Source organism: Sebastes umbrosus, chromosome 4, assembly GCF_015220745.1.
Source record: "Sebastes umbrosus isolate fSebUmb1 chromosome 4, fSebUmb1.pri, whole genome shotgun sequence".
NCBI classification, from domain to species: domain Eukaryota; kingdom Metazoa; phylum Chordata; class Actinopteri; order Perciformes; family Sebastidae; genus Sebastes; species Sebastes umbrosus.
In genome coordinates, this window is record NC_051272.1 from 12236676 (window position 1) to 12249333 (window position 12658).

General features: G+C 37.8%; 1 protein-coding gene across 4 annotated transcripts in view; it reads right to left on the minus strand.

The window, feature by feature from the left end:
• The window catches only part of ambra1b (autophagy/beclin-1 regulator 1b), a 34403-nt gene extending 22013 nt beyond the window's left edge, over positions 1-12390 (minus strand). For all 4 annotated transcript variants that reach the window (XR_005206480.1, XM_037766087.1, XM_037766089.1 and 1 more), the window contains exons 1-6: positions 12063-12390; positions 4695-4900; positions 2478-2536; positions 1980-2163; positions 894-1066; positions 45-111 (exon numbers count right to left, since the gene is read on the minus strand). Coding sequence is in view for 3 of the 4 variants with exons in the window: in XM_037766087.1 (XP_037622015.1) it covers positions 45-111; positions 894-1066; positions 1980-2163; positions 2478-2536; positions 4695-4826 (615 nt within the window). In the remaining variant the exon portion in view is untranslated. The remainder of the gene's footprint in view (positions 1-44; positions 112-893; positions 1067-1979; positions 2164-2477; positions 2537-4694; positions 4901-12062) is intronic.
• Between the last annotated feature and the right edge of the window lie 268 nt (positions 12391-12658).

Sequence of the window (12658 nt, forward strand, 5' to 3'; positions counted from 1 at the left end):
TCAAACATGCGATTAACATCAGAAACACAGTTGACGGTGCTCACCTGCTGATTGGACGGATTAACTATCGCCGTCAGTAGGTTGTGACCAAGAGGATCAAACCTCACCAACCTGAAAGGAACACAGGTACAAAGAAATGAAAAAGGACAACACAGGTTTATGTGTTCACACTTTTTTACCACCAGTACAAACAAATAAAGACCAGTCGCTAATAAAGTACAGGCAAAACACTGAGAGGGGTGTAATTATCACTGGGACTAGGCACCTAGACCACAACTTTATGCAAATCAGGAGCGGCGAACGTGATGCCCCGTCTTCCGAATCACGCCGCCACACTACAAGAATGCATTGCACGGCTGCTTACATAGACAATGAATGGGAAAGGACGGAGGCTGTGGACACGTACCATCACTGGCTTTAACATTATAGACATGACCACTGACTATTAGTGTAACAATTTAGCCATAAATTCACAGACTGACCGTCACATCCTGTATCTCTACACTTATAGGAAGGCTGCATTTGCAGTTCTGTGTGAACATGCTAATTTGGATGCAGTGTGTAACTAGTTTTAGATTAAGGTTCTAATAATGTCATGAAAGTCATGAATTAAGTTCAAGGTTAACGTAAATTTATATTATCATTTCATTTTATTAGCATTTTGTGTTGATTTTGGGGGTCCCTACGGACAAAAGCGGTAGTGTTTCCTATCACCAGAGTCCCTTTAGAAAACCTCTTATTTTACTGCAGCAGGGTCTGACAGTCTGTCCCGCTCAGTCCTGGTTCTGGTTCTGGTTCTCCTGTGCCTCCCTTCACTCCAATAACGAGAACGTGACGTCGTAGTTACACAAGACAGATCCTTTGTAGCCGGAACCCGGCTCTGCCTAACTCACCGGACTCTCTCCGTGTCACTGCCCGTCTTGACCACGGCGAAGGGCTCCGGACGGCTCCAGTCCCAGAAGTGGAGCTCGTTGTTGGTGGCGATGAGGAGGAGCTGAGCGGTCGGGTGGAAGGCCAGCGATGCAATGGCCACATTGCTCTCCGTAAACCAGTTCTCACTACCGCCCTGCAGAAATAAAACATAGTCCTCTTTAACACTGCAGATAATCAAAAACGTGTGCATTTATTTTATTTTATTAACTTCAGAGCAAATCTCTATAGCTGCAACTAATTAACCTGATTATTTTCATTATCGATTCACTTCTTGATTAATCATTTAGTCTCTGAAATGTTAAAAAACAATGAAAATGCATCACAATATCCTAAAGTCCACAGTGATGTCATCTGATGTCTTGTTTTATCTGACCAACAGTCCAAAGATATTTTAGTTTACTACAATACAAGACAGAGAAAGGAAACAAAAGCAAAGCTTGCAACAAAGGATGTCAAAATACCAGAAATGTATCAGTTGGTACCAATACCAGTGAGATTCCACGATTCTCAATCGAACCAGTTCAACACCACAGTAAAAAACAAAAATAAAACAATAAATCCCATGTACTTCAACATCCACTCCTCTATTACCATTTGCATTCTGTTTTTTGTTATGAAGTTAAACAGGTCATAATTCTCTCTATTATCTATTTTATAATGCTTTGAACACGTCTCCTTCAAACTACTGGATTCATTCAAGTTTCTCACCAAAAACTTCATTTTACAAGTCACATTTGAACTAGGGCTGTCAATCTATTAAAATAGTTAATCACAATTAATCGCAAATGAATCACACATTTAATCACAGTTAATTGATTTACAATAATAAATATATACATTTGAATAAAGCAGCATATTTGTCCACTCCCATGTTGATAAGAGTATTAAATACTTGACAAATCTCACTTTAAGGTACATTTTGAACAGACAAAAAATGTGGTTAATTTGTGATTAATTGAGATTAAATATGTTAATTGACCGCTCCAATAACATTACTTGGTTCAGTAGACCTCAGAGGTTACACTTCTTCAGAGAGTAATACTCACATGCAGGTCCCAGATGCGGACTTCACCATCAAGGCACCCGGAGGCCACCAGGCCGGGGATCGTGGGGTGAAAGGTCACACACCAGGGGGTTCTACGGTGGCCCACTAAGGAATGTAGGCACTTTCCAGTCTTCACCTCCGTTATGTAAATGTTGTGGTTGACGTGAGTGGAAGCCATGAGGGTCCTATGAGAAGCAAAAAGAGTTCACACTACTATAATTAAAGAACTACTGAACTAATATTAGCTTCAGCTCTCTGTCGCTATGCTAATAACAGCTCTGTTTAAACACACAACCAGCATGCACATCTCAACATGAAACTAATTCACTCATCATTAAAGACAGGCTTTTTCTACTGAAGCTACAAGGCGATAAAAGAGCTGGAACTGAAACACTCACTGTGCTCTTTACTACTAATTTAGTCTGACAGTGTTCCAGCTCGAATAAATACTTTTTCTGAAATGTTCTCTACTTTTCACAGTGTGGGTGGATGTTCTCACCTGTCGGGGCTGAACGCCAGCAGGAACGTTGACCGAGGGCTGTCCGGCAGCTCCACTTTCTGTCAGGGACACAAACATGTTTATACTCAGTTAAGTAATAGTTATAGAGAAACAAGAGACAGTATTATCAAAACCAGGTGAACCGCACGGTCAATAATATTCAACACTAGAGCCCCGATGGAGCTGTCTCCTGATTCGATACTATCACGATACTTGGGTGCCAATTCGATATGTATTGTGATTTTTAAGTATTGCGATTCAATGTTATGATTTATTGTGATTTTTGTTAACTTTTTTAACACTAAAACATGGGAAAAAGTTGAATCATACACCTCTAGGGACTTTTACTTTGGATACATCCTGACACAAGTTTCCTGTGTGGTAGTAAAAATAATTACCACTCACATCACACACAGCCACACAGTCAGTCAGTCAGTCAGTCAGTCAGTCAGTCAGTCAGTCACACATCATCAATGACTTGATCACAACACCCCAGCTTATTATCACATCATGAACTGGTCTTCATGTGAGCCCTGCAGCCTGGACTCACACACTGGACTTTTATTCTGAACAGGCCTCAGTGGGCAACATGTGAATAGTGTCGTGGTCTGACCCGGCTTCAGAGGTACATACACAATAAGACCAGTGTTGGTGCAGAGACAGAGCGAGAGAGGGGACGAACTGTTGGTTCAGAGTCTGGCTCATTTTGGTCTGAAATACACCGACGACAGAGCTCAAGTTAACAACACTGAAGTGAGACATAATTTGTTGCACTTTGAACAACATTAATGACGTCTGAAGCAGCTTGTGATGAAGAGAAAGGACGGCCATTGTTGGCAGAAATAGGACGCCGTATCACTGACTACGTTTACATACAATGTATGTAATATAATATAAATTTTTTGCCCTTATTCAGAAAAAGACAATATTCCTACTAAGGATGTCACAAGAAACGATACTTCAGTACCAAGTCGATGCCAAGATTGTGAAAACTAGGGGTGGGAAATTTTTTTTTTTATTATTATAGGGCTGTCTTAGTTAACGTGATAAGGCGTTAACGCAAATTTGTTTTAACGCCACCAATTTCACGTCACACTAGCTTGTTGTGAAGGAGGTTAAATAACGCTCCAAACTTACGCTAAATTCTGGCGAGGAAAAACTGTCATGTCCATTTTCAAAGGGGTCCCCCTTGACCTCTGACCTCCAGATATGTGAATGAAAATGGGTTCTATGGGTACCCTCGAGTCTCCCCTTTACAGACATGCCCATTTTATGATAATCACATTCAGTTTGGGGCAAGTCATAGTCAAGTCAGCGTCAAGTCAGCACACTGACACACTGACAGCTGTTGTTGCCTGTTGGACTGCAGTTTGCCATGTTATGTTTTGAGCATATTTTTTATGCTAAATGCAGTACCTGTGAGGGTTTCTGGACAATATTTGTCATTGTTTTGTGTTGTTAATTGATTTCCAATAATAAATATATACATACATTTGCATAAAGCAGCATATTTGTCCACTCCAATGTTGATAAGAGTTTTAAATACTTGACAAATCTACCTTTAAAGGTAAATTTTAAACAGATAAAAAATGTGTGATTAATTGAGATTAACTATTTTAATTGATTGACAGCCCTAGTTTTTATAAAATGAATTCTGCAGCCTGTTTTTTATCTGACAGAGCACATTAATGACAAGCTGTTACGTTGCTCTCGTGCTGAATTTAAAGCATTTTGCAGGACATTCCTTTATTCATCCACACAGTTAGCATGAATGAAAAGTGAAAATATAAGGAGACTGTTGGTCAGCTTATTAGTGGTTAAATTGGTTTTCACAGCGTTTCCTAGTTTATCAAACTGATTTTCTTTTCTTTTTGCAGTACAGCTGAAGATTGGGATATTATATTTATTAAAATTATCATAGAAGATGGAATCTCTCTCTCTGCGTTTAGCTGCTGCAGTCTTTACATTACTCTGACATCATTCAGTTCAGACTTGAGTTGAAGACGTTTCAGGTCCGACAGTAAGATTGTCGTAGGGACTTTTACATAAAAGTGTCGTGTGCTCATTTACACATGAGACTGGCATGTTAAACTACCATGATATTAACGTGCAGGCTCTGAAAGGGCCTAAAGATTACTTCTAGTGATCTCAACACATTTGAATGAATACTAGAATAACATGATCAAATATTAGTAGTAACTGATGTTATTTTCATACCTGACTCTGCCATTTCATCCAGCGGACTTTCTCCTCCACCAGCAGCTGCAGGAGCCTCTGCGAGCCGAAGGTCTGAGAGCCTCGCTCCCGGCTGGACAGGATCCGGACCGAGTTCCGCTGACGGGACGCCATGTTGCTACAGGTGGCCTTGGCTGATTGGCTGCTCACTCCCACTGCTGCCAGTCCGTCGCCATGCAGAGTCTAGGCTGAGAGAGAGTGGTTCAGTGTGAATACATATGAGAGGAAGTTGGCCACGGTGTCATGAGCGCGGGTCAAGTTGCTTAATAAACCAAACACAAACACAAACAGATGAGAAAACTCAGTTAAAGGAAATCTAGTTTATCTGACAGTGTGATGCTGTAATAAGTTAATTTAAGGATGTTAAACCATATTCAGATATCTCTGGACAGACTTCACCCTGCGTCAGTCAAACTCTGAGTTTAACACAAAGACAAGATTTGAATATTAAGACTAAGATTTAAAATCAAATCAGTCAAAACTAAGGAATTAATTTTGTTTTGATTTGATTGGCATTAGTAGTTTTAATTTATGTAGGAGCTATTTATTTGAATAAGTAGTATTGTTTGATTTATTATTCTAGATCAGGGGTGCCCAATACGTCGATCGCGATCTACCGGTCGATCGCAAAGGTAGTGTGGGTAGATCGCATGGCATTAAAAAAAAAAAAAAAAAAAAAATTTTTTTTTTTTAAATAGACGTCAGCCAACAAATTGCAACACTGTTTCACCTGAACTCATCTGGAGTGGAGGATGAGATTTTGACACTACAAGCTGACATTCAGCTTCAGTCCAGGGCTCATGGACAGTTCTGGAACTTACTCACAGAGGAAAAGTACCTCAACATGAGGAAATGTGCTACCTCCTTGACTGCATTATTCGGCTCCACTTATTTATGCGAGTCAGCCTTTTCCCACATGAAGATTATTAAGTCCAAATACCGTTCCACCTTGACTGATGATCATTTGGAAATGTGCTTGAGGCTGGCTATCAGCAGCTACTGTCCGGACTATGCATCCCTGGCTGATTCCATTCAGTGCAAGTCATCAGAGTAAGGTAATGACAAAAAATGTACAGAGTTATATTGTACAATATGGGTTCATGCAGTTATGCAAGGTACACCAACATATATTGTACATACAAAGAATACTCAATATATTTATAAATAAATATATGTTTTGCATTTTTATAGTAGGTAGATCATTTTGACTTTGTCATTTTATAAGTAGCTCGCATGCTGAAAAAGTGTGTGCACCCCTGTTCTAGATGTTTACTTTATTTAGATATCATTTTTGATAGTGTTTTCTTTTGCTAGTTATTTGTTTAGTTGTTTAGTATATTTAGTTTTTTGCATAATTAGTATTTTGTTTTCTTTTGTTTATGAATTGGGTAAAACTGTGGGCATCCGTGGTTATATAGGCAGGTAGGACCAGCAAGCACCTGGGTGGGCTTATGGTTTTTCACCAGAACAAGAGAGGCAGCAACATCCATGTTTTCTTTGTGCTTCGTTTGTTTGCTTTGGTTAAATAAACCATCAGAAACACATACATTTTGCATGGACAATGGACTATTTTGCCTGCGTAAACCCCATCATACCCATGATGCATCAGTGGCCCTTTGATTTAAGTTTGATTTTGATTTCCAACAAATGGCCACTACAATGTATTATAAGCTGTTTAGAGCTAGTGTAAGGAGGTTAAACAGGTCATAATTCTATTTATCTATTTTATATTGCTGTGAAAACATCGCCTTCAAACAACTGGATTTGTTCAAGTTTCTCACCAAAAACTACATTTTACTAGATTACATTTGAACGCATCATGATAACGTTAGAATTTCGCCCAGTACTAATTTTTACTGAATAGAACCAGAACATGAGCACCATAATGCAACTCAATGGAACCTCTGTTAATGTTAGCTGTTAACTCTGTTATTTAGCTAAGCAGGACTGTGCTGCGCTGGGATGATTCACCTATCTCCCGATTCAATACTATCACGATACTTGGGTGCTGAGTCAACACCTTATTTTGAAAACCGAACGTAGTCACGCGTGTTTTTCCTCTAACTTGTTCAAGGTGGTCTCTAGCTCTCCCGTCAGCTCCATTCTCTTTATACATCCATGGTCAGCTCCATCGGGGCCGTTTGAATGCATTTAACATAAATGTCAGTATATGGGTGATCTACAGTTGTAGCGTCGGCCCATTTGACCACAGAGATAAGAGTGGCGACCGGTTTGACCGCACGCTACCGCGATACGATAACATTTCCTGTCCATTACAGAGTTAGCATGCAGCTTTAGCCATGATGTCTAGCTCTGCTTTTCCTGCAATGTGTGAAACCCAAAGTGTTTCCATACTTTACTGGATGTGTAGAGTTTACCACTTTGGATTTAACATGGGAGGGTGCAGGTCGTATCCACGCAGACCCTCCGCCGTTTTCTACTTTCTCGTTTCAGCTCGCTGTGGTTTGTTTCGGTTGACGGATACGGAACGGATATGACGTCAGTTTACTCAGACAACAATAAAAGCGGTAACTTCCTTCTACCTCCACAAATGAAGCAAATATATCGATTCTGGCATTAAAACACATATTTCAACATCGTAAGAAAAAGAAAAATTGCGATACATAAGTGAATCATTTCCCCCCCCCCACCCCTATTAACTAGCTCTCCTCCTGCCGATTTCAACACACATTTATTGATTAGCGGCACCACAAACCCATCAGAGACTCAGTGAAAAGTGTTCCTGTGATCTCCATTAGAGAGATAAGATAACTGAATGTTGGTCAGCCAGTTAAATTCACTGTAAAGCTGAATATACTGCAGCCAACGCCTCCCACTGATGGAAACATGTCCTGTTTCCCAAATGTGATTCACACCTTGATGCTGGAACAGAAGGCACACTGGGAGGAGGGCTGTACTTATTTCAGCCTTTAGTTACAAGCAAATGATGAAAACTAAACCTAATAAGATTTGATATGATAGATAAGATGAATTTTAGGGCTATCTAACAATTATTTTCACTATCCATTGATCTGCAGATTATATTCTCATTTAGATTTATTGTTTAATGTCCAAAATGCCATCACAGTTTCTCAGAGCACAAGGTGACGCCTTCAAATGCCATGCCTTCAAACTCAAAGATATTCAAGTTACTATAATGTAAAATAAGGAAAAACAGCTAATCATTACAGCTAACAATTACTCAAACAAACAATCACTTAGCAAAATAGTGGCAGATTAATCGATCAGAAGAAAGTTATCTATTCCTTTCAGCTCGTCTCTGCTATCAAACCTCGTCTCTAGTCAACATTAAGAGATTATTTTTGTCTGTTTACATCTGTTTAAAATCCTGTATGTCTTGGTTCAGGTGTGATTTCTCTTCATTTGGTTTAAACTTGACATCATTAGGCAATTAATCGATTAGTCAAGCAATAGGAAAATAATCAAGTATTTTTAAAATGGACAAATCGTTTTAGTCATTTTCAAGCAAAAAATATTGAAAAAGTCTGCCCAGGCAGGTTTGTGTTCTTCACAGATATTCTTCACTGAGTTTTGGATCATTTCTTCAGTTTGGCTGCTGCCAAAAATCCCAGCATGCAACACTGCAGAGATCAGATATGAACCCTCACAAAGGGAGAGCTGAATCTCCGAAGTTATGATTCTAAAGAGCTGCAACAAACACTAGAGCTGGGACGATTCACCTATCTGATTCCATACTATCACGATACTTGGGTGCTTATTCGATATGTATTGCGATTTTTAAGTATTGTTATTCTATATTAGGATTAATTGCTGTTTTTGTTAACTTTTTTTAACACTAGACCATGGGAAAAAGTTGAATCATACACTTCTAGGGACTTTTACTTTAGAAAATCTCTAAATTAATCCAGTAAAAATGTTTGATTTTCAGCATGTATGTAGTCAGAGATGTCCTGAAGTCTAATATATCAGTCATTGTCAGGAAGTATTTATTACATTTATTATCATTTTTATCATAAATATCTAGTGTTAATTTTGTGAAAATATATCAGAGACTCTGCAAACAAATTGTTTTGTAAAAAATGATGCAAAAAATTAATGTGAGGCAGTTATTCCAGTCCGCAATATTAGCATTAATAAACAGATGTAGTCAGATCAACAGCACCATGCTCCAGAGAGAGCACATTATCATTGCTACTCTATGACACAACACATCACAAACTGAATTTAGATTGAGCAGTGTCATTTAATGTCAACGTGTCTGTTATGGTCTGAATTTTAGAGAAGAAAACATGGGAGGCGAAGCAGCGCAAGTTAACGAGGAACAATCTGTCAACAGCCTCCATCAGGCCGTCCTTGATCCCACCTGCTCCAGTGCTCACACTGCTCGCTTCCCACTGGGAATGTTTGGAATATTTTGGAACAGTATGACTGTGGAGGGGAGTGGGGCTGAGAGCAAAGAGGAGTTCAATCAACTCTCACTAGTTTAAATAAAGCACAACAAGAATGTCAATTCAACTAGAGTTTACTTTAGGGCTGCAACTTATCGATTCATCTGTTTCATTCATTTAATAACTGTCTGGGTGACAAGACGTCTGGTTTTGTTTGGTCAACAGTTTATTATGATATTAAACAGAAAAAAAGACAAAACGCTCACAGTGGAGATGCTGGAAACAGCAAATGTTTGTTTGTAAATGATTTAAACTATGAATTATCAAAACCAGGGCTGTGTATTTGCAAGAATCTGACGATACTATACGTATCATGATTCAGGGGTTACAATTCAATATATTGCGATACTGTAAGCAAGGCGATATATTGCGATTAGGAAACTGTCATAGTATAAATAACACACATGTGAATAAAATCTGAGTAAAAAAATGCTTTTTTTATGCAATCAGAACAGTGGAATCTGCATTTGCATTTAACACAGTCCCTGTAACATCCAACATCACAGCACCACTTTGAGATGACACATACATTGAGAGGACGCATATCTTTGCAAATAAAATAGTATTGACTGAGTTAATCTTTGCATGTACACTATTTATTAAAAATCAATAGAGTTTTTGAGAATCAATACAGCATCACAAATCATAATATTACAATATTTGATTTTTCAATATTCTCATACACCCGAAAGAAAGTCAGTTGACTAGGGGTGGAACGGTACACAAAATTCACGGTTCGGTATGTACCTCGGTTTTCATGTTTTCGGTAAAACGAAGAACGCCATTTAATTAATATATTCTTTTACTTTTATTTAAAAAATGTAAACATTCAACAGTGGCTCATTGGCCATAATTCTTACTGTAAACATTTAAGGCACTCAAATATTGGCATATTGGCAATAAGAAAAAAATAAATAACAGAAATAAATATGTTATAATGTAAAATTGTGCTGATTTATACAAGGCAGGCACAACAGACTAAAATGCATACGTGAAGTAGGGCTGCACAATTAATCGAATATTAATCGCGATCACAATTTTGGCTTCTCACAATTATATGAACATGATCGCCTGAGATATTGACATTTAAAATGCACGTTCTGCTCATAGAAAACTCTGCTCAAATCACACGCTTCCTAAACTAACAGCCAGCCGGTGATCCAGATGTTTTGGCTTCACTTTTGGGGATAGATATTATCTATACAACCAATGTGTTTATGTTTAAATTGAGAACATAAAATGATTTATCTAGCTTCTTAATGTTGCTAATTTTGCTCATAAAGTGCACCACATTGAAGCATTTAACTTTAAAATGTAGCTAACAAAAGGGTAAGGTGAATATTCCTGTATTTTTTTCATAGTGCTGACAGAAAGTATTGCAATGTCAGTTTTTTCGAACATCGTGCAGCCCAAAATGTACATTAACAGGAATGTAGCACAGCATAGAAGTGACAACAGCGCTCTGTTTATTTTAATGTGAAAGTGCAATAAAAATATTGTCGCAAGATTGTCAAAGAATAATCGTGATAAATAATCATGATATCAATATTGATCAAAATAATCGTGATTATCATTTTTGACATAGTCTTGCAGCCCTACTGGGTATTAGTACTTTTACAATAACAAATTATTTTTACAGTGTGGTATTAGTACTTTTACTGTAACAGAGTATTTTACAGTGTGTATTAGTACTTTTACTATAGAATAGTATTTTTACAGTGTGGTATTAGTACTTTTACTATAACATAGTGTTTTACAGTGTGGTATTAGTACTTTTACTGTAACAGGGTATTTTTATCATGTGATTTAGTACTTTTACTTAAGTAAAGGATCTGAATAACGTTACTTTCTCCATCTCTGCCTTCGAATACCAATATTCAATGCTAATAATAATTCTCCCTGACCCTTACTAAAATCAATGGGCAGCTCATTAATATAATATCTAACTTGATTTAGCTGTGTAAAAGTCTGACCTGTGTTTGATTAATTGCACGTAAAAAAGAGACACATAAGCCATTTCAGATACCACACAATCCAAAATAAACACAGTCTCAGTTGTATATCACATTAACACTAATAATGTGTTCCTGTGGCAGCAGTTTTTATAATGTTAGCTGAATGTGTGCTTTTATTTAGCTTTACAGTTAGCTCTCTGGCTAACATGACAGCCAGCTAAACGTTAGTTTTAACAGTAAACAACCACCTAAACAGGGTATTTTTATAGTGTGGTGTTAGTACTTTTACTGTAGCAAAGTATTTTTACACTGTGATATTTGTACTTTTACTGTAACAAGGTATTTTTACAGTGTAATGTTAGTACCTTTACTATAACATAGTTGTTTAACAGTGTGGTATTAGTACTTTTATTATAACATTGTGTATTACAGTGTGGTATTACTACTTTTACTGTAACAGGGTATTTTTACAGTGTGGTATTAGTACTTTAACTTAAGTAAAGGATCTGAATAACGTTACTTTCTCCATCTCTGCCTTCTAATACCAATATTCAATGCTAATAATAATTCTCCCTGACCCTTACTAAGATCAATGGGCAGCTCATTAATATAATATCTAACTTGATTTAGCTGAATGTGTGTTTTTATTTAGCTTCACAGTTAGCTCTCTGGCTAACATGACACCCAGCTAAACGTTAGTTTTAACAGTAAACAACCACCTAAACAGGGCACTGTAGGCGGTGTCAGCTCGCCTTTAAAACAACCAGGCAGCTAACAGAAGAGCTAACGTTAAATTAGCCCTTCCCGGATATAGATAGCTTTAGTTACCAAGCCAACCACAAACGGGGGACATGAAACATGACTTTATCTAGGAGGTTTAATAAGATTGGCGTTAACTTCCAACCATAAACACATTATAAACGTTCATATACTGATATAAAAGAGTAAATAACTGTGTGGCCTACCTTCCTTTATGGACTCGCTCCTCGGCTGTGCCATCATAGGCGTTGCTAACAGGCTAGCAATAGCAATGCTAAGCTAGTTAGCTAGTTAGCTAGCTCGGCCATAAAACGGTAAAATGTGACCGCGGTGAATAACGAGCTCTCACCGGGGATTTACGGTTACTCTAACGAACCGTGTCCATCTAATTAAATGGACAGCATTCTTATTAATCCTAGGGAGAAGGAGAAAAGATGTTTTCTAAGGCATTGGTCCAAATGTTTCACTAGCTGCCCGACGAGACGCTGCTACTGCGTAACTAGCTAGCTGCTAGGAGCTAGCCACATACACACACACACAGGCTTATCAACAGAGCGACGATCACAACTAATCGAACGCAACCACTTCATTCAACACATTTTTATGCTGTTATCCAGTAACGAAACTAGAAATATATGTTCTGACTACTTCTAGAAATATTGTTATATTATAATATAATATTTTTATTATAATATAATATTATAATTATAATTATTTTGAGATATTAATACATTTAAATCCACTGGGTGGGAAACACCATAATAACAGGACAGATAATAAAGCACTATATTCAGTTTTAACA